General features: G+C 40.2%; 2 protein-coding genes, 1 long non-coding RNA gene and 1 pseudogene across 3 annotated transcripts; 3 read left to right on the top strand and 1 right to left on the bottom strand.

The window, feature by feature from the left end:
* The first annotated feature begins 755 nt into the window (after positions 1 to 755).
* On the top strand, positions 756 to 2,104 carry LOC104434985 (DNA damage-repair/toleration protein DRT102-like). Its single transcript, XM_018863365.2, has one exon. The coding sequence runs from the start codon at positions 835 to 837 to the stop codon at positions 1,756 to 1,758; it is 924 nt and encodes a 307-aa protein (XP_018718910.2). The 5' UTR covers positions 756 to 834; the 3' UTR covers positions 1,759 to 2,104.
* Positions 2,105 to 4,206: 2,102 nt separating this feature from the next.
* Positions 4,207 to 7,551, bottom strand: LOC104429933. The gene is made up of 2 exons (XR_722509.2): positions 6,195 to 7,551; positions 4,207 to 5,463 (listed from the first exon to the last, which is right to left on the bottom strand). It is a non-coding gene; the product is annotated as an uncharacterized LOC104429933 (long non-coding RNA).
* A 6,667-nt stretch (positions 7,552 to 14,218) lies between these two features.
* Positions 14,219 to 15,689, top strand: LOC104434986 (DNA damage-repair/toleration protein DRT102-like). The gene has a single exon (XM_039305574.1). The coding sequence runs from the start codon at positions 14,359 to 14,361 to the stop codon at positions 15,295 to 15,297; it is 939 nt and encodes a 312-aa protein (XP_039161508.1). The 5' UTR covers positions 14,219 to 14,358; the 3' UTR covers positions 15,298 to 15,689.
* Positions 15,690 to 20,012: 4,323 nt separating this feature from the next.
* Positions 20,013 to 23,290, top strand: part of LOC104434987 — a 9,403-nt pseudogene continuing 6,125 nt past the window's right edge.

The raw sequence follows: 23,290 nt of genomic DNA, 5'->3' as shown, positions 1-23,290 counted from the left end.
TTAAAATGTATATCATTAATTAATTTATTTTCTGTCTGTCATATTCTCTCTCTCTCTTAGAGTTCTTTTTATGTCTATTTGTAAAGCATGGATATAGAGAAGTAGAATTAAATCAGAAAAAAAAAACTAGGGCTGAGGAGTATAGGGCCGATTCAGGTTCTAGCTGAAACTTACTCATTTGAATCGGTTTTTAAAATATCATAGATTTCAAGATCGGTTTCAAAATTTATTCAAGTTGTACTTATATTCTTAAAACTGATATTTATAAATTTGAAAATTATGAAACATTAACAAAATTAAAATCTTCCTCATGGAAGTTCAGACTAATAATTCAAAATTATATATTGATATGTCATATTGTAAGATGATATGAAAATATAAAATAAGAAAAATATAATTTTTTCTAAATTCCAAGTTTCATTTTTTACCTATCAGAACTCCTTTGCCAATTTTTAAAACATAGAATCTATATTGTGTACTCTAGAACTCCAAATTGAATCGGATCTATTTCATCTCCTAATCGATCGGATCTATTTCATCTCCTAATCTACTTTGAAACCATGGTCGTCTCTAAGAAAGAAACTCCAGAAAATGCCATCAGAAACTGTTCATCTTTCGTGGACCGTACCTCTGCAGTTCTAGCATTAGTAAATAACCACTTAGAAAAATATCGTGAACAGTCCAGGCTGTTCCCTCGCTCCCTGCCTCACGACACCGGATGTACGTGGACCCCTTCTCCATATTATATTCATCCGCGCCGGCTCAGTAGCACCCCACTCCTCCTCTACTCTCCTTCAATCTCCGTCGTCTCCGCCCCCTCCACCGCCGCCGCCGATGGCCGACGCCGCCGCCGCCCGCCCCACCAAGATCATCGCCGGGGCCGACCCTTCTGGCGCTCTGCTCAAGGACGCCCTCGTCACCCACCTCCGCGAGGCCCTGCACATCGAGGTCGAGGACCTCGGCACCGGCCCCTACTACTCCATCGCCGCCGACGTCGGCCGCCGCATCCTCCTCCGGGGACCCGAGACCCGCGGCCTCGTCGCCTGCGGCACCGGCTGCGGCGTCTCCATGTTCGCCAACAAGTTCCCCGGCGCCTTCGCGGCGACCTGCCTCTCCGTCGCCGACGCCGTCAACGCCCGCTCCATCAACAACTCCAACATCCTCACCGTCTCCTCCGTCTACACGCCTCCCGAGCCCGCCGTGGAGATCCTCCGCGCCTGGCTGGACACCCCCTTCAAGTCCCCCTGCCCCGCCAACGGCGACCGCCCCTGGAGCGACGACATTCAGGAGTTCCTCGACCGGGCCCTCGTCGAGACGCCCAAGATCGGCGCGCCGGCCTCGGAGCCCGACGAATCCGCCTCCTGCGCGGTCTGCTGTCTGGTGAAGCGGCGGGAGCTGAACCCCATCGACATGATCCCGGGGGGGTCGATGAAGATACTCCGGGAGACCCCGACGTCGGCGATCGTGAGGTTCAAGGCCGGGAGCGTCGAGCCCGCGCACCACCACACGTTCGGCCACGATCTGGTGGTGCTGGAAGGGAAGAAGAGCGTGTGGAATTTGACCAAGAAGGAGAGGTACGACCTGGTGGTCGGTGACTACCTGTTCACCCCGGCCGGGGACGTGCACAGGGTGCAGTATCACGAGGAGACGGAGTTCTTCATCAAGTGGGATGGCCACTGGGACATGTTCTTCGACGAGGATCTGGAGACTGCCAAGAAGGCCATCGCCGAGGAATCATCATCATCGTCGTTACCTTGATTTGTATGTTTCTCTGTTCTTGCTGGTACCCATTCCCCGCAAAAGAGAGTCTGCCATGGGGGGTTGTTCTTGCTGTGCGTAGTTCATGTGATATGTCAAGAGAAGGATGATGTGATCTTGTGAAGTTGAGGCATGTCTGAAGCATATCTGTAATTAGCTGAAGTTTGGTGTTGCAGAGTATGTAAATGCATGGAGCATAGACTTTTTCAGCTGATATGTTTCCATGAGTGGTTGAGTCTTGAGTGATGGTTTTCTCTGTTATCGGTTTAGACTGGAAGAAACAGACTGTTTTTGTATGAAATAGGCTCACCACATTGACTTGAATTCCACATTTTACCATTAATAATGTGAATATTATCTTGTTTTGGGCAAATACATATGTATTTGTATGAAATGGGCGCACCGCATTGGATTGAATTCCACATCCATGCCACCAAAAATGTAAAAGTAATCTATCTTGTTTGGGCCATTCACCTGTGTGTTTAGAATCACAAATCCATGAGGTTAGTGTTTGGTCTCAGTGAACTCCAATTTACCAAACTGAGATGAATTTGCTGGAGTGAGAAAAATTTGTCATAGGGAAATAAAACTCATAGGAGGGGTGTGAAGGAGAGTGAGATTTGTATGGTTTCGTGCCCATTCGGTATTCCCATAGCTGAATCGGAAGCTGATACCAAGCTTTGCCTTGAAAGTGTTGCAGCATTGAGATGTTTACTTAATACCTTATCAAAGTTGCAGCATCCTTAACTTGTTTTGGAAATACTGTACGAAACAGTCTTATGTTAAAAAAAATTGGTTGATGTTGGGTATGTCGTGAGACTTTTGTAGCTCATATGTTTGGCAATACATATTTGATTTTGCAGCACTTGAAAACAAGATGCGACAGTTCTCTAAGGATTGTAATGCTGCTAAAGGTTTGTAATTGTAAAGTCAATATATAACTCAGCAATTAAGGCGTGTTTGGTAACGTTTCGTTCAAAAATTATTCGGGGAATAGAAATAAAAAAAAAGTGGGGAACAATTTTTGACCAGAAACACGCGTTTGGTAAACTTGTTCCGGGAACAATTCTTTTTTTGTTTCTTTTAATTTTTTAATATTTTTATTTTATTTTTATTTTATTTTTATTTTTTTCCTTTATTTTTTTTTTTTTTTCTTCTTTTGGCCAGTCCCTAGCCTCCGGCGACCAGCCCACAGCCTCGCCCAGCCCACGGCAACGCTCGGCCTCGCTCGTGCGGGAGGCCGAGCCTCGCCGAGCTCACCCGGCCTACGGCGAGGCTCGGCCTCGGGGGCGGCGACGACTCGCAAGGTCTCCGGCCCTCGACGGTGTCGCCGACCCTCGGCCGGTCGCCGGCTATGGTCGAGGCCGGCGATCAGCCAAAGAAAAAAGAAAGAAAAATAAGAAGAAAAGAAAAAGAAAAAGAGAAAAGTGTTAAAAAATTTTGTTTGAAAATAAGAAATAACTTTTTTTTGTTTTTGTTTTTGTTCCGAGATGTGTTTTGGAACAAAAAAATAGTTTTGAAACAAAAACGCACACAAACGAGTTGTTTTTTTTTTTTTGTTCCTAGGAACAAAAAGACAGAAAAAGTGTTCAAAAATAGAAAAGAGAAACAATAACTGGGAACAAAAAAACAGAAAAAGTGTTCAAAAATAGAAAAGAGAAACAATAACAAACGCAGCCTAAGTAGATGATTAATTTTTGCTGGTTAGCTGCTATTTTATAGAGAAAGTACCAAAACCTTTTCATACAATGACGGGAAGGGCCATTTGAATCCCATGCAATCCTTTTGTGGCACGCACAAAAGACGTAGTTATGGATGTCAAGCGATTTTTTTTTTTTTTTACCATCAATGTTAGGCAATTAGAGAAACCATAGTAAGACAGCACTAAGACCTCATCTGAATAATCTCTCACATAGACCATGAGTTTAATAAGGGTAGAGCATCACACAAAGAGGATTGCAGTTTATTCAATTATATAAAAATCAATTTGAATATGGATTAGCAGTTAATATATTTCTTACCTTTTACCAAAAAAAAAAAATTGAATATGGATTATCAACTTCTGCTTTTCTAAGCAACAGTTCATTGCCAGTTTAAGCTTTAAGAATCACAAGCTAAAATACTTAGACATGAAACATGTGTATCGATAGCAAGACCATGGCAATGTTTGGATCACATATTAAAGGTCTAATATTAAGTCAAGCATAAATACGGGAAAGATTACATTCAAGATAAAGGTCCATGCTTGTTGCATGGATATAATTAGATATGACAACCTTTTCATGCTCCTTTAACAACCCTCCCTCCCCCCCGGCCCGCAGTTAGTAAGCCTGCATAGGATCTAGATTTGGAAGTTTGATGCTCCCAAGTTTCTTGAATTCCCTAGTGAAGTCTTTCCTTCCTTTTGCTATTCCTTTCCTCAACCATTTGACAACCAAAACATGGCCAGAATGCAAGTGTAGCTTTACATGATGTTACATGACAACTCCTTCACATGACTTCTGCAGGAGCACACAAAAGTTCTCCTGCTGTGAAGATAAAGGACCTGTCAAATAGATGCAAGTCACCATCCAACTAGTCCAGAGAACCAACATTGAGCACACTGGGTTCGTTAGAAGGCAATGGATTTGAAGAAGACAACAGAGATATAGGAGAAGAAACCAGTTCATCTACTCTTTCAACATAGCTAAGATCCACATTTACTTTTGCAACTCATGAATTTGATTCTGATTGAGGAGAAAAGCCCATCTGAGCATATGGCAGCTATCTGGATTTAAAGTAACTGAGGACGATGGGGCTCCAATATCTTTTGGAAAAATGATGCGAGATTAGCTGCAGAATCGCCTAGAGAATGACCAGTTTTCCATATATTTTCTTTCAAATCTTCATCTTTTATTTGTTTTCTGCTGCAAGAGATGAGGAAGCATAGAAGAGCTATCATATAAGCACCTCCAACCAGATCTGCAATAAGGGCAATCTTAGTAGCAGTTCTCATACGTTTCCCAAGTTCACTCAATCCTATATGGTGGCCCTTCCGGAGATTTTGGTGCATAAGGAGAAACCAGCTAAGATTTTCCTGGATGCAATGCAGAATCAGGAAATCTTCTCAAGTTTTCAGGAACAGTGCCTGAGAAATTATTGTAAGACACATTAAATCCTTGAAGTTCATCAAGCAGATTATCGAGAAGGCCACCTTCAAAGTAAATGGGTGAAAGGTCCAGATATACTAAGTCACAGTATCTGTCGATTTCCCAAGGAAGAGAGCCACTCAATGAGTTACTTGACAGATCAATAATTCAAAGGCTGAAGTTCTGATCGGAGACTACAGAAGAATGATCTAAATTTTCCTCAAAAGGGATTGAACCATAAGTTAAGATCAGTGAATTTGGTTGAGCTAAACAAACTAAGGAAAAAGGGTTCCACTGAGCTGGTTGAGGCTAAGACCTATTACTTTCAATTCTGGATATGTGCCTAAGACTTGAATGAAGCCAGTCTCAAAAATTGAGAAGTTTGGATAGGTAATGTTCCTGTCAATGAGTTGGAACTCCTTCCAGAGTTTCCCCAACTCTATATTCATGAAAAATTGCCAGAGGGCATGCTCAAGTATCGTGGCACAATGCTCTATACAGACGGTACCGAGCCCGACAGTCTGTTTGAAGATAAATTAAACTTCTTCAAAGTTGCAGTGGTAACATCCAATTGGGCCTGCCAAGATGATGTATGACATCAGAATCACTGTAAGTGTTACAATCAGATTCAGTTTTGTGAAGAAATCTGGGAATTTTGTTTTGCTAACTATAATCTGTGTAGTACATAAAAAGCTGTGAAAGCCAAGAACCAAATTCACATATCACATATGCTAATCTCATTAAAAAATTCAGGCTTCACCTTCATTCCAGTTTGTAATATTAATCAAAACCTCCCTTGAACAGATATTTTGTGTCAGTACATTATCGCATGGCAAGAGCAACGGCAATAATTATAGGAACCATATAAGTGCTTTTAGAGAAATAATCATTTCAGAATAACATGCCAAATGCAAACTCCATGGAAACGTGCAGAGTGAGTCTCCATTAAAGTTACTTTTCCCAAAATTATTTTTAAAGGTTGGTCATGGTACAACACATACCGAACAGAAGGTAAAAGGATTTTTAGGACAGTTTCTCCGATTTCTTCAAGTTTCAAAGGAGGCGCAGAGACTTGTAAAATTTGCCTAACATACTTCTAGGGGTTCCTTTTCTTTTTTGCAAAGGGTAAAAATCCAAACACATGCTTCTAAAAGATTTCAGAAACATTTTGTTGTAGCTAAAGAAACATGTCATCTTCACATGGCAGGAAATCGATCTTCACTGTAGATATAATCATCCCCTGCACAGAATGATTCTAAATGGACTGAACGAACGGGGCAAGAGAATTTGGAGAAAAGCAACAGAAACCTGCATCAAACGGGAGTGCAGTAAATCGGTGAATCTGAGACACCTTCAAGCTGGTTATCACTAAGATCCATCACAGACTAAATCATAGAGCTCTCCTGCAACAGCACTTGCGGCAAAGACCCATCAACTGGTTCCCGAGCCGGAGAATCCAAAGAGACTACAAAGTTGAAGGGGGGTATTTTACCCACTAACCTATTGTTACTAGCATCAAACGCCTCCAAACTGTTAAAAATGGCATCCCATTGTGCGAAAATAGCTCCCCTGCTAAAGAATTGGAGCTAAAGTTCAGATAGCGAATTGAGGAAAGGAAACTAGAATTACCAAGCACCTGGTCAAGTGAAATGGAGAGCTGATTATAGCTCAAATCAGCATACTCTACGCTACAGAAAACAGAGAGCAGCTTCGTGACATCTCCAGCAAATCCGTTAAGTTTTTTTGGCTTAAAATCCGAATAATATTCATTACTTGCTTGAAATAATATTCATTACTTGCTATTCATTGCTTGCTTGAATTGGTTTTTTCAAGCATTTATCGAAAAGGGCTTCGAATTTTGCAAATCTAACTATTTCAATTGATCTAAGCCTGAGCTAACCTCCGAGACGATCTCTGTCAATTGGTTTTTAGATAATGAAAAATTCTGAAGCATGATGAGGCCAGAAACAGCAACTAAGCTGAATTTCCCAATTAGGCCCACAATGTCAAGAAAAAAGCTTTTGTGACATGACCTTCACTACACGTGACACCGTGCCAATTCTGGGGACACCCATCAGAGGCCAAGGACTTGGAATCATATGAATCAAGAAGTTGCCCTGAGCGGTCCCTCTAAATCCCTTTCTTCAGCTCCAAAAGCGCTTCTAAGTCTGACTGCACAAGAGCATTGACTACGAAGAGGCAAATTATCAAACATATCATCTGCATTCCTCACTCCACAGCCCCAGCTCCCAAAACTTCTGCCGCTGACAAGCAAGATTGACCGAGAGAGAATTTGGAACCACAAAAAAGGCATCACCAAAGTAGATCAAAAAGAGAATTTACAAAAGATACAGACAAAAGCAAAAAAAATCATAATTGGAGTAAGGCCGCGATCTAGCCAAGTGAAAGACCCGATGAGAACTAAAGCTAAAAGGTCCGCCAAAAAGCCACCATGAAAAGTCGACATAACCCGAAATCTTTGAAGCACAAGAAGGACTAGATCACGCAATAACAAACCACCCTTTTCCCGAAAATTGCAAATCTAAAAGTACCGCCAGACGATCATCGAGTCGATAGAGAGAAATGCGGATAATCCCACTTCTCCAACAAGAAGGAGTTGATGAAAAATTGTAGGCACCTTTATGAAGCGAACGTGCAGAGGCAATGCAAGGCAGCGATGAGTGGGGTGTTGGATATTTCAATAATATTTTGAAATATTTACAATAATAACTTTCATAATAATTATGACCGTATTGATGACCGTCATTATTTTTAACTGTCGCATAACGGTTTCTTAACGGTCATACAACGGCTTTTAAATCGTTTTATAACGTTTAATTTATTTCTTAAATAAATCATTCATTATTTTACAACGATTCTTTTAACGACTCTATTTTATCTAAATATAAAATCTCATAAGGCAATCTTAAAATACACTGAATGAAACATAGAATATTCTTTCTTTTGAAATCTTTCCTTTCCTTTTCCTTGCTGGGTTATACACAACGTTGTTTCTATTCATTTTAATATTCAGTGAGGAATATAGAAGAATGTCTGTTGTATCTTAGTAGGATAGCCGCCAGAAACCTATCGCACCGAGTTTCCGCCCACAAATTTATTTGTTCTCATCAGTTTTTTCCTACAATCTTAAGGATAAATCCTCTGGAGCATCAAATTGATATTGATGCCTCAATCTCCACCAGTCCAGTTGCACTACCACCACTACCACATATGTCATATGCCAAACCATTCCCCGACATATCGAAGATCGAAGTTTTCAATGGCAACAATTTCAGAAGGTGGCAAGAAAGGGTTTTCTCCATCTTAGATGTGCACGGCATGGCTTTCGCACTTACGGAGGCCGAACCAACTGATAACAAGCTTCGAGATCAATGGATACACGCTAATAAGGTATGTAGGCATACAATTATTAGTACTCTTTCTAATAAATTGTTTGATGTCTATTGTCCATACAAGGAAGCGAAACAAATATGGGACTCCGTGACTACAAAGTACACTGCCGAAGATGTGGGCAGACAAAAATTTGTAATTGAAAATTATTATCGATGGGAAATGTCCGATGATAAGGAGATCAAGACATAAATCAATGAATATCACAAGCTAGTGGAGGACTTGAAGGCAGAAAACATCAATTTACAAGAAGAATTTCTTGTGGGCCTACTGATTGAAAAGTTGCATGAGTCTTGGAATAACTACAAGTAACAACTCAAGCACAAGGATAAACAATTGTCGCTAGCCGATCTAATCGTGCATATTATCATTGAGGATACAACTCGTAAAGAGATCAAAGCTGCCAAAGCTAAGGAAATTGCTACCAAGGCAAATTTGGTGCAAGGCAAATTTTAACATCACCAAAACAGGTATCATAACAAAAAAACCTGACTACAAACCAAGGTTGCTCACCCCACCTTAAAAAAGAAAGGCTTTTGCTTTGTTTGTGGAAAACCAAGTCATCATGCAGCGCACTATAGAAAGAGAATAATGAGAAATGACAATTCTGCTAAACCAAAAGTTAATTTGATTAAAGCAGATGACTCTAATGATAAAATTGTTGCGGTTATTTTCCAAGCCAACATTGTGGCCAATGTGAAAGAGTGGGTGGTAGACTCAGGTGCTACCAAGCATATTTGTGCAAACAAGAATGCATTTTCCTCCTACATGCCAGTAGGGGAAGGAGAAGAAATTATTTATCTTGGTGATTCAAGAACAGCTCAAGTTCTTGGGAAAGGAAAAGTTCTTCTCAAGCTAGCAAGACTTTAGCCCTGAATGATGTATTACATATCCCTAATATAAGGGCAAACCTAGTCTCAGTAGCTATTTTGGGAAAGGTTGGGGTGAAGGTGTCATTCGAATCTAATAAGATTGTAATGACAAAAAATAATGTGTTTGTGGGAAAGAGTTATTGTAATCAAGGACTTTTTGTTCTTAACGTTTCTAATGTTATCAATGAAAATGCTACTACTTTCGCTTACTTGGCTGAATCTGTTGATTTATGGCATGGTAATTATGTCATGTTAGTATTTCTTATATTAAGAAAATGCAAAAACAAGGTTTGACTTCTGGAATTAAAAACCCATATTTTAATAAATGTATAATATGTGCCGAAACAAAATTAACAAAAAAGCCTTGTATTTCTGTAAATAGAGAATCTGATTTATTAAGTTTAATTCATACTGATCTAGGAGATTTAAAACAAATTATGACCAGAGGAGGTAAAAAATATTACGTGACCTTCTTTGATGATTATTCTAGATTTATTAAAGTTTATTTGCTTAGGCATAAAGATGAAGCTTTTGATATGTTCTCTTTGTATAAAGCTGAGGTAGAAAACCAATTGAATAAAATGATAAAAAGAAATAGATTGGATAGAGGTGGACAATATGTATTGCTTAACGAATTTTGTGAAAAGGAATGCATAATTCATTAAACTACGCCTCATTATTCCCCTTAATCTAATGCCATAGCTAAAAAAAAAAAAAAAAAAAATAGGACTTTGAAAGAGATGATGAATTCTATGCTTGTTCGTTCTAATGCTCCAAATAATTTATGGGGTGAAGCTATTTTATTTGCATGCCATATCCAAAATAGAATATCTCATAAGAAAACAGGTAAAACACCCTATAAATTTTGGAAAGGTTATCGTTCAAATTTAAAATATTTGAAAGTGTGGGAGTGTCTTGCTAAGGTTATACTTCCTAATTCTAAGAAAAGGAAAATAGGCTCTAAATCATATGACTGCATGTTTATTAATTATGCTGATCATAGTGCTGCATATAAATTTCTTGTATTAAAAAATAATGTGCTTGATAATAATACTATAGTTGAGACAAAAAATGCAGAATTTTTTAGCATATTTTTCCATTAAATGTTGATACTATTTCTCCTGCACCTCTTCATAAAAACGTTTTCGAAAATTCAAATAATGAATTGAGAAGGAGCAAAAAGAATAAGGAAAGAAACTTTTTTTGGGAATGATTTTTATACTTATCTTATTGATAATGATCATTTGACTTATTATGAAGTAATATCTTCCTCAGAAAGCAATTTTTGGAAATAAGCTATAAAAATCGAGATCGATTATGTCTTACAAAATCAAACTTGGAAATTAGTTGATTCACCACCCAGTGCAAAACCGATCGGTTGTAAATGGATTTTTAAAAGAAAATACAATCCTAATGGTTCTATTGATAAATATAAAGCAATATTAGTTGCAAAAGGTTTTGCTCAAAAATAAAATGTTGATTATTTTGACATTTTTGCTCCAGTTACAAGAATTTCATCAATTCGTGTTTTGGCTTCTATTTACAAACTTATTATTCACCAAATGGATATTAAAATAGTTTTTTTAAATGATGATTTGGAAGATAAATTTTATATGGTGCAACCTGAGGGCTGTATTTTTCCTTGCCAATAAAACAAAGTTTGTAAATTTATTAAATCCTTATATGGCTTAAAGCAAGCACCAAAGCAATGGTATGAGAAATTTGATGATGTTCTAGTTAATAATGGATTTTTCTCTATTGGAGTAGATAAATGTGTATACACAAAAACTGTTGATGGTGAATTTATAATTATTAGCTTATATGTTAATGACATGCTTATTTTTTGTACGTGTAATGATGTAGTGAATGAAACAAAATGTTTTTTGACTTCTAAATTCGATATGAAAGACATGTGGGAAGCTAATATTATTTTGGGTGTTAGAACCATAAAGAGTGATAGTGGCCTAATGCTTACTCAAGCACATTATGTGGAGAGGCTACTTAAAAAATATGATCACTTTGATGTCAAACCTATGAATACTCCTTATGATTCTAATATCCAATTAATGAAAAATAAAGGAGATGGTGTGGCTCAGTCTAAGTATGCCCAAATTATTGGAAGTTTGATGCATTTGATGAATTTTACTCAACCTGATATAGCTTATGCTATAAATAGACTGAGTAGATATACACAAAACCTCAATGATAATCATTGGACTGCTTTGAGCAAATTAATGAAATATTTGAGAGGAACCATGGATTATGGTATTTTATATAGTGGATTTCTCGATGTATTAGAAGGATACAGTGATGCTAATTGGATTTCGGATTCAGATGAGACAAAATCCACTAGTGGATATGTGTTTACCCTTGGTGGAGGTGCTATAACTTGGAAGTCAGCCAAATAAACAATAATTGCTAAATCCACCATGGAGTCAGAGTTTGTGGCTCTAGAATTGGCTAGCAATGAGGCTGAGTGGTTATGGAACCTCTTAGCAGATATTCATTTGGGAATGAAACCAACACATTCTGTGTCTATGCACTATGGTTGCCAAGCGGCAATAACCATTGCAAAGAATACAACTTTCAATGGTAAAAATAAACACATCCGATTGAGACGTGATGTAGTAAAGCAGCTGCTTAAAGATAGAATTATATCCATCGATTTTGTAAAGTCAGAAGTGAATTTAGCCGATCCTCTAACTAAACCTGTGGGAAGAAAATTAATTTATGACACATTGAGGGGAATGGGACTTAAGCCAATTGAGGAAAAGCAACAGTGATGGTAACCCAACCTATGTAATTAGCGATCCATGAATTATGTTCATATGGGTAATAACAAGTCACTTGTTGCTCTAGTGATGCACTATTAAAAATTATTGTTCATCCTAAAATGAGAATGGTGCAAAATTGCAAGGAAAAAAGAGGTTGAGCTAAGCTCTTAATAAAATTCTATAGCCATTATTGGTGGTGTATTAAGTTGTAGAATACAATTGATGGAATCACCTATATAAGTGTGGAGTAGGGCCGCTCCTATGAGAATTTTTGTCGAAAATCTCTAAAGCACTTATGAATAAACCAAGCACGCGCATGGCCTATTAGTGCAAAACCGCATTGAATAACAAAGTTTGTGGGGGTGTAATGTGATTAATTCACAAAATAAATTTTTTGGTTCATAGAAGTTTCAAACTTCACCAAAATTTCGTGAATTATATTTCATTTTTTCTATAGCTGGTTCATAGCCTAACAAGCACCAGTTCCGATGCATTACACTCCAATAACCCAGCATCATATTAATTTTTCATTTTCAAAATCTTTTGAAATATGTGGGGAATTGTTGGATATTTCAATAATATTTTGAAATATTTACAATAATAACTTCGATAATAGTTATGACCGTTAAAGACCATCATTATTTTTAATGGTCGCATAACGGTTTTTTAGCAATCATACAACGGCTTTTCAATCGTTTTGTAACGTTTTATTTATTTCTCAAATAAATCATTCATTATTTTACAACGGCACTTTTAATGGCTCTATTTTATCTGAATATAAAATCTCATAAGGTAATCTTAAAAATACACTAAATGAAACGGAGAATATTCTTCTTTTTTTAAAATCTTTCCTTTCCTTTTCCTTGCTGGGTTATACACAATGTTGTTTTTGTTCCTTCTAATATTTAGTGCGGAATATAGAAGAAGGTATGTTGTATCTTAGGAGGATAGCCGTCAGAAGTTTATTGCACCGAGTTTCACACTTCGAGGGGCGGAATTATCCTTAAGGACAGTGCTTACGCTTGCACGCCTCAGACAAATTTATTTGTGCTCATCAGTTTTTTCTTACACGGGGAGCCGAAGATCGAATGATGATGAGAACCAGCTCGAGCTTTTGACAGTTGACAACAACAGAAATGGCAAGAGACACGGACACGCACAGTCGGTACCACATAGTGCGAAGGAAGTATTTGATTGTTTAACAATTGATTCGAAGACGTTCAATTGATAAAATTGTAATTACAATCTATTCACCTAAGTGATCATGCTTGTTTATGCTCACGTTAACATTAAAAATTTGAGATAGGTTGACACAATCGATTATTAAAGTATTGTCCCATATCACTTGATAATGGATCTTGAATGCTCTTTATATGTTTTCTCCATTCATCTATGAGTTTAAACTTTTAAGTTGAATTTTCTAACATAATATCAAAGTTAATGCAATTCATTTCCCTATTAGTAAAATTTTATTTATATTCATGTCATCTCCTTGAAAAGGCTTTACTATGTAGGAAAATTAAAATAATTTTCTTAAGACTCCTTTTCCACACGTAAGCCCACACAGAATGGAGACCCATTCTCGCATGAAGTTTATTGAGCACTTAGAAAATAAGTCTATTATTTCTTGGCATCCTTTCATTGTTGCTTTACTTATCATGAAAAAACTTAAACTGTATATCATTAATTAATTTATTTTTTGTTTGTCATTCTCTCTCTCTCTCTCTCTCTCTCTCTCTAGAGTTCTTTCTATGTCTATTTGTAAAGCGTGGATATAGAGAAGTAGAATTAAATCAAAAAAAAAAAAAAAAAAAAAAACTAGGGCTGAGGAGTGTAGGGCCAATTTAGGTTCTAGCTAAAACTTACTCATTTGAATAAGTTTTCAAAATATTATAGATTTCAAGGTCAATTTCAAGATTTATTCAAGTTGCACTTATATTCTTAAAACTCATATTTATAAATATGAAAATTATGAAACATTAACAAAATTAAAATCTAAGTCCTTAAAGCTCATACTAATAATTCAAACTTATATATTGATATGACATATTATAAAATAGTACGAAAATATAAAATAAGAAAAACACATGTTTTTCTAAGTTCTAAGTTTCATTTTTTATCTATCGGAACTTGTTTGCCAATTTTTAAAACATAGAATCTATATTATGTACTCTAGAATATGAAAGCGAATAATTTGAAATCGAATCGGATCTATTTCATCTCCTATTCTCAGATCTACTTTGAAAAACCACAGTCGTCTCTAAGAAAGAAACTCTAGAAAATGCCATCGGAAACTGTTCATCTTGGGTGGACCGTACCTCTGCAGTTCTATCATTAGTAAAATAATCACTTAGAAAAATATCGTGAACAGTCGCAGCAATCTCCTCCTCTACTCTCCTTCCACCGCCGCCGCCGATGGCCGACCCCGCCGCCCCCGCCGCCGCCGCCCGCCCCACCAAGATCATCGCCGGGGCCGACCCTTTTGGCGCTCCGCTCAAGGACGCCCTCGTCACCCACCTCCGCGAGGCCCTGCACATCGAGGTCGAGGACCTCGGCACGGGCCCCTACTACTCCATAGCCGCCGACGTCGGCCGCCGCATCTCCTCCTCCGGGGGACCCGAGACCCGCGGCCTCGTCGCCTGCGGCACCGGCTGCGGCGTCTCCATGTTCGCCAACAAGTTCCCCGGCGCCTTCGCGGCGACCTGCCTCTCCGTGGCCGACGCCGTCAACGCCCGCTCCATCAACAACTCCAACATCCTCGCCGTCTCCGCCGTCTCCACGCCTCCCGAGCCCGCCGTGGAGATCCTCCGCGCCTGGCTGGACACCCCCTTCAAGTCCCCCTGCCCCGCCAACGGCGACCGCCCCTGGAGCGACGACATCCAGGAGTTCCTCGACCGGGCCCTCGTCGAGACGCCCAAGATCGGCGCGCTGGCCTCGGAGCCCGACGAATCCGCCTCCTGCGCGATCTGTTGCCTGGTGAAGCGCCGGGAGCTGAACCCCATCGACATGATCCCGGGGGGGTCGATGAAGATACTCCGGGAGACCCCGACGTCGGCGATCGTGAGGTTCAAGGCCGGGAGCGTCGAGCCCGCGCACCACCACACGTTCGGGCACGATCTGGTGGTGCTGCAAGGGAAGAAGAGCGTGTGGAACTTGACCAAGAAGGAGAGGTACGACCTGGTGGTCGGTGACTACCTGTTCACCCCGGCCGGGGACGTGCACAGGGTGCAGTATCACGAGGAGACGGAGTTCTTCATCAAGTGGGATGGCCACTGGGACATGTTCTTCGACGAGGATCTCGAGACTGCCAAGAAGGCCATCGCTGAGGAATCATCGTCGCCGTCGTTACCTTGATTTGTATGTTTCTCTGTTCTTGCTGATACCCATTACCCACGAAAGAGAGTCTGCCATGGGAGTTCTTGCTGTGTGTAGTTTATGCGATATGTCAAGAGAAGGGTGATGTGATCTTGTGGAGTAGAGAATGTCTGAAGCATATCTGTAATTAGCTGAAGTTTGGTGTTGCAGAGTATGTAAATGCATGGAGCAGAGACTTTTTCAGCTGATATGTTTCCATGAGTGGTTGAGTCTTGAGTGATGGTTTTCTCTGTTATCGGTTTAGACCGGAAGAAGCAGACTGTTTTTGTATGAAATAGGCTCACCACATTGACTTGAATTCCACATTTCACCATGAATAATGTGAATATTATCTTGTTTTGGGCAAATACATATGTATTTGCAATCACAACTACATGAGGTTAGTGTGGTTTTCAATGAATTCCAATTTACCGAACTGAGATGAATTTGCTGGAGTAAGAAAAATTTGTCATAGGGAAATTGAACTCAGAGTTAGGAGGGTGTGAAGGAGAGAAGGAGATTTGTAAGGTTTCGCAGTGGTTTGATATAGCTGCAGCTGAATTGGAAGCTGCTATAGTCTTTGACATGAGGCTATTTAGTATGGTGTTCCAAAGTGACTTAAATTGTCATAAAGGATGTTGCTACTTTGATGAAGCATTTGAAACATTTCATAGTTGTTACACGGTGTGGAGTAGATAAGGAATTTTGTAAGTTTCGCGCTTGTTCGCTAGTTGTGGCTGAATTGGAAATTGCTATGGTTTTCGATATGTTACAACTATGAAATGTTCGCTGAATGCTTCGTCAAAGTAGCAACATTCTTGTTCACAATTGAAGTTGCTTTGGAAAACCATACCAAATAGCCTCATGTCGAAATGTTTTCATTGATGTGGTGATGATTCACGAGATTTGACTTGTATGTTTGGTAATGCATTGAATGAGCAGAGACCTTTTTCAGCTGATATGTTCTATGTGTGGTTGAGTCTTGAGTGATGATTTTCTCTATTATCGGTTCAGATCGAAAGAAATAGAATGCTTTTGTATGAAATGGGCGCACCACATTGGATTGAATTCCACATCCATGCCACCAAAAATGTGAAAGTAACCTATCTTGTTTGGGCCATTCACCTGTGTGTTTAGAATCACAAATCCATGAGGTAAGTGTTTGCTCTCAGTGAACTCCAATCTACCAAACTGAGATGAATTTGCTGGAGTGAGAAAATTTTGTCATAGGGAAATTAAACTCAGAGTTAGGAGGGGTGTGAAGGAGAGAGATTTGTATGGTTTCGTGCCCATTCGGTATTCACATAGCTGAATCGGAAGCTAAATACCAAGCTTTGCTTTGAAAGGCTTGCAGCATTGAGATGTTTACTGAATACCTTATCAAAGTTGCAACATCCTTAACTTGTTTTGGAAATACTGTACAAAACAGTCTCATGTAAAAAAAAAAATTGGTTGATGTTGGGTCTGTCGTGAGACTTTTGTAGCTCATATGTTTGGCAATACATATTTGATTTTGCAGCACTTGAAAACAAGATGCGACAGTTCTCCAAGGATTGTAATGCTGCTAAAGTTTTGTAATTGTAAAGTCAATATTCAAATCAGCAATTAAGTAGATGATTAATTTTTGGTGGTTAGCTGCTATTTTATAGAGAAAGTACCAAAACCTTTTCATACAATGACGGAAAGGGCCATTTGAATCCCATGCAATCCTTTTGTGGCACGCACGAAAGACATAGTTATGGATGTCAAGCGATTTTTTTTTTACCATCAATGTTAGGCAATTAGAGAAATTGATCGACCAAATTAATCACATGAAGTTGCCTTAGTCGTTTAGAGTCCAACACGTATTTGTGCAAATTAGGTGCTAGACATTACTATTTTTTTTTTCTTTTTTGCTGGTAAAAGATCACTGCTACTTCTTTTTTCTGTAAAAAAATATCACTATTTTTGTTGCATCAACGAGCCATGCCTCACATTAAAACTTCAACTTTCATGTGACATAAAAAATAAACTTAAATCACACAATTTTTTTCATCTGAAGATTTAGGTTTTGCATAATTAACTAGAGATGGATAAATTCCCACGACTCCAATATATTTAGATTTTAGCGCACATGCCTTCAAATGATTAAATCCACCCAAAAAGGGCAAAATGCAAACTTATCGAGTGGTTTACGTGACCTGATTGATTAAGAGAAGAGAGGCCAATCTTCTTTTGGGCCTAGCCATGCGAGCCCAAAGTACCACGACATTCAGATGGGGCCCACATTGATTCCTGAGAGGTCGACCGTTAGGTCTGTCTTCGTTTTGAACCTTTGCAAGCTCATCTTTATCGTCGTCTTCATCCTCTAACCTCCAGACCAAAAATGGCGGGATCGCTTGCATTGCAGGGCCTTCTCCCATAACTCTGTGCTCGATGGTTACTCACTTACTCTCAGCACCCGCTTCCCCCACCACATTCTCTTCGAGCTCTGATCTCTCAATTTGCGGAGCTTGCTTTTTCTTCTTCTTCTTCTTCTTCTTCTTCTTCGTGGTTGTTTCTCTCGAACCATCGACGATGTTCACTCTCAGAAAGCTCGTCGGTTGCGATGCTGCCCACGATGGAGTTGATCAAGCTCGTCGGTTGCGATGCTACCCACGATGGAGTTGATCAAGCTCGCCGTGAGCGAAGTCGTGGAGATCATTTTACGGGTACCTTCGCTTCCTTGCCTTTATTCTCTATGCTTCCTTCCTAGCAACAAACCAAATCTGTCCGATCATGCTCCAATATCAAACTTGCTTAGTAGATTTGCTGACTAATTGTCAGAAACGAGTAGAGTTGTCACGCCCCGATCCTCGAACGCGCGCCCATCCCTTACTTGGTCGATTTATTTGCGACGTCCTAGGAAGGTCGCCGACCCATTCATTTATATACGCATGCGGAAGCTTAATAAAATCCCTGGGACGTCGCCGACCCATTCATTTATATACGCATGCGGAAGCTTAATAAAATCTCCAGACAATCAAACAATAGGATAGAAAAGTAGGATCATATTTTTCAAACCAAGACGAGTCTTTATAGACAAGCGGTTAATTACAAACTTAGGTACATTTTACAAAATTACGACTTATCAAAAAATGGGACTATCTTAACATCCACTAGTCAGACCCATTTGCCGATTCTTCGGCCTCCACCTTCCGAACTTCAGGGACTTAGGTCCTCCACGATCGTCATCTAGGAACTGAAATATTTTCCCAAACCGGGATTAGACTATGTCTGAAACAAGTTCTACCCCACTAAGACCTAATTAGGAAGCCAATACGCCATAAGGGCTGCCTAAGCACAACACAGGTCAAATGGCTTACCTTGGCATCAGTTCATTTCCTGCACATTAGTTCAATTAATAATATCGATAACTACATCAAGCACTCACATTCCACCAATCAAATCAACTCAGCGATCAATCGACTTAAGCGATTACATGTCACCACGACCTTTCCCTGGTCGGTACATTCAATACTATCTATAAAGTCCGACCATAGTCTAGGACTGCTCACCCAAAGCTGATAATAGATAGTATAGCTCGCCTAAAGCTGATAAATATAGTATACTATGTATATGCTTGCCCAAAGTTGATAGATTAAGGCCCCAAGGCCAATTTAGTATACTATATATGCTCGCCCAAAGCTGATAATAAGGTATACTGCTCACCCAAAGCTGACATATCGCCTGTAGATTAATATAGTATACCGGTATCTGCTCACCCAAAGCTGACATATCGCCCGAAGGCCGATATAGTATACCGGTCCAACCATATAGTCAATTCATTATTTTTATCATTCACGATAAATAGCTGTGTGTGGGTACACGGTTGGCCTTAGCCAAAATATAATAATTTTACTTTAAAATATCCCACCAATTTCATCAGCCCATTACATATTTTTGGCGCTGTAAACCAATGCCGGTTATTTCTCCATTAATAACCAAAATCATATAATTTAGGAATAAATCCTAAATTCACAATTAATTCGATTCAGCACAAATTAACGCTCAAATAAATAAACGGATTGTACCACGATAATCAACATGGAATTTCGGTCGTCGGCCATCTAAATCTTAATTTTCGAATTTTAATTAATTACAATAAATTCAATTTAGCTCAAATCGGAGCTCAATTAAACAAATGGACTTCACCACGATCATTAGCATAAAATTCCGGTCACCGGCTATCCCAGTCAAAATTTCCGGAAAATAATAAATAATTAAATTTATTCCCAAAAATTAAAATAATAATATTATATTATATTATTATAATAGTACAATTTCGAATTAATTATTTAATTTAAAATAATTAATTAAGGCTTAAACAAGATTACTTTAATCCAAACATTTACTTAGCCTTAATTAATTATTCACTAAGCTAATCACATCCCTTAATCCACTTAACATTTAAATAAATTAATCTAATCACCTAAACCTACTTAGATTAATCTAAACATCCCTTAAACGTGATTAACTTACTAAGTGGGGATTAGTGAGTTAAACTCATCCGATTAGCTATCCAAGCGGCTCAAATCGACAGGACGCCGAGGGATCGATTCACTCCAAGGTGGGCCTAGCTTCCGGGTCGGGAAGCCGGCCAAACGGGCCCCTGGCTTGCTGCCATACCCATTTTTCTCCTCCCCGTTCGCTGTTGGTTAAGGCCGGAAAAAAGGCAAATCAAGTTCGGTTGAGGCATGCAAGGGCTTAGATGGACGTGGGGAGGGCCGCGGCAGGACCAGGCGGTGGCGGTAGGAGCTCGGGCGGTGGTCCAAAGTAGCTGGGACGAGCTGGACAGCTCGCTTAAACCGAGAGGCGAGAGGGAGGCCGAGATGAGTGGGGGTGTGGCGAGGCAGCGGCGTGCAGCTCGGCGGCAGGCGGAGGCGGAGCGCAAGGCGGCGGTCCCGGCAACTAGTTGGTGCCCGGCGTCCTCGGATCCCGGTTGGGTTTTGAGCAAGAACCCAGGTGGGAGAGAGAGGCAGCGGCGAGAGGAAGGGGGAAGACGGTGGGCGAGCGGCCAAGGCGCGGCTACTCAGACGCGGCATGCGGCGAACGGCGGCGGGCGGCGACTCCTCCGGCCCCTTCGGGTCCGCTTGCCTGGCGTCGAGCAAGAAGAGATGGGGAAGAAAGGGGTCGACGGGAAGAAGAGGGAGAGAGAGAGAAGGAAAAGGGGGCACCTTTTATTTTTCTCTTTATTTAATCTCCCAAAAATTGGCCCACCATGACATCACTTGGTCATGTCATGTTCCACTATCTCCAATTTCTCACAATCTTAGTCCAATGGGTCCAATTTCTTTTTCCGCCGTGGCATAAAATCTCGTACACTTAATTCAATCAATTCTCAATCAATCCCATCCAATTGAAACTCAATTAAATTAACCCATGTGTCATCAACCTTCTTATGACTTTTCCCCATCAAATGATCCAACTTGCTTCCCAAAGATTCGATCAACAACGGCCCTTTGATAATCTCGAACAAAACGGCCTTACTTTACTTTTCCATAAAAATCTCGGTTGTAGAAAAATCTTCCGGAGATGAGTCGCGTTCCTAAAATGGTGTGACTTGACAGAACTCTCAATTTCTGAATTCGGGTTCGATTTCACGGTTAATTTCAATTCGACGCGAATTTAGTGCGTCCTAATCTCCCGAGTAGCTGTTAGGAAATTTTCTTGCATTTGACCCGTGGTTGATTATTCTCAAGCCACAAAGTACATCTTCGATACATTGGCGACTCTCAATTGTCGTAGAAATCTCAAGGTTCCAAATATAGGCAGGGTATCGAAGCGACGAATAATCGATCTAGTGCCGATCGACAAGAATTGTGCAATTGGTGGAATCACCCACACTTAATCACATACATTTGTCGAGTCAACCTATCTTCAATTTCTAATCGATCTTACTGTGTCATGATGATCTCTTGCAGATTTGCACGGTCGAGTAGTCGTTTCCTAATCGAATTCTCAAGTCTAATGCGTTAAAATTCTTTAACGGTTTCACCTGATAGACTAGTTATCCCATGAGTGATCAGTTCAGGGAAAAGAACTATAAATGCGTCAATGAAATGCCCAACTATTTCGATCGAAAGCAGAACCTAGATTTCAGGATGTTACAATTCTTCCCCTCTTATAAAAATTTCGTCCTCGAAATTTAAACCTTACAATACTTAAACAAAAAGGTGGGGTACAATTCTCATCACTCTTTAGTCTCCCATGTCGCTCCTTCAATGTGGTGTTGCGGACCACTTTGACCAACGGGATGGTCTTTGTACGCAGGACTTGTTCTTTTCGATCCACAATCTGAACCGGGCTGTCAACATATGACACATGATCATCCACGTCCAATTCTTCAAAATTGAGTACGTGGGTTGGGTCAGGCTCATACTTCCTCAACATCGACATGTGAAAGACATCATGCACTTGCGCCAATTTCGGCGGTAATGCAAGACGATACGCTAAGTTCCCAATTCTTTCAAGAATCTCAAATGGACCTACGTACCTCAGACTCAGTTTTCCCTTCTCGCCAAAGCGCGAAATTCTCATAATTAGTGACACCTTCAGAAAAACGTGATCACCAACTTGGAATTCTAACAATCTCCGGCGCTTGTTTGCGTAACTTTTTTGACGACTCTGAGTGGTCTTTAATCTGCCTTCGATCACTGCCACGGCATCTACTGACTGCTGAACCAACTCCGGGCTGTGAGTTTCCTTTCCCGACTTCGTCCCAACACACGGTGTTGCATGCTCCGCCTGGCGCCCGAATGGAGCCATCCGGAGGCTCTGTTGATAACTATTGTTATAGGCAAACTCTACCAGGTGAAGTTGATCTTCCCAACTTCCTTTGAAGTCTATTACACAAGCTCTCAGCATATCCTCAAGGGTCTGAATTGTCCTTTTAAACCGACCATCCGTCGAGGATGATAGGCAATCTTGATGCGAAGCTTTTGTACCAAGAGCACTCCGCAAGCTCTTCCAAAAAGCAGCAATAAATCTCGGGTCTCTATCTGATGTTATCGTAACCGGCACTCCATGCAGATGAACTATCTGTCGTACATACAAATCTGTATGTCTATCCAACCTGAGGTCCTTTCGAACTGCAATGAAGTGATCTGACTTTGTCAACCTGTCGACTACCACCCAAATCGAATCATTACCTTTCTGACTCCTCGGTAGTCCGGTCATGAAATCCATCATGATATGCTCCCATTTCCATTCTGGGATCTCTAGAGGTTGCAGAAGTCCTCCCGGCTTGCAATGCTGAGCTTTTACCTACTGACACGTCAAACACTTGGCGACATGCTTGGCGATGTCCACCTTCATACCTGACCACCAATAGTGTTGACGCAAATTCTTATACATCTTCGTACTGCCAAGATGAATGCTGTAATTGCTACGATGAGCCTCTGATAAAATCTCTTCTCTAAGCTCTACATCATTAGGTACACACAATCGTCCTTGGAACCTCAGCATTCTATCTCGAAAATCGAAAGTCGGCATTCCTCTTCTCTGTATTCTCATGCGAATCTTCGAATCTCGGATCCGTCCACTAAAGCGTCTTGATTTATGCATTTTCCGGCTCAATTAGGGTGGCCATAAGGTTCGAAAGGTGGCCTACTTCAAATTTGAAAACCGAATCTCGAGCATTCTCAAGTAAGCTCCATTCCTTGAGCACCATTTGAGCGACTAAAGACTTTCGACTCAGTGCATCAGCGACCTTATTTGCTTTTCCAAGGTGATACAGAATATCACAGTCATAGTCTTTTAGTAATTTCATCCATCGGCGTTGCCTCATGTTCAACTCCTTTTAAGAGAACAGATACTTGAGACTCTGATGGTCAGTGAAGATCTGGAATCTTTCTCCGCACAAATAGTGTCTCCAATTCTTCAAGGCAAAGATGATCGCCGCGAGTTCTAAGTCATGCGTTGGATAGTTCTGCTCATGAGGTCTCAGCGACGGGGCGTATGCAACGACTCTACC

The sequence above is a fragment of the Eucalyptus grandis genome, chromosome 2 (genome assembly GCF_016545825.1).
Source record: "Eucalyptus grandis isolate ANBG69807.140 chromosome 2, ASM1654582v1, whole genome shotgun sequence".
NCBI lineage: Eukaryota > Viridiplantae > Streptophyta > Magnoliopsida > Myrtales > Myrtaceae > Eucalyptus > Eucalyptus grandis.
The sequence above is the reverse complement of the archived record's forward strand: the minus strand, read 5'-3'. Positions and strand labels throughout refer to the sequence as shown.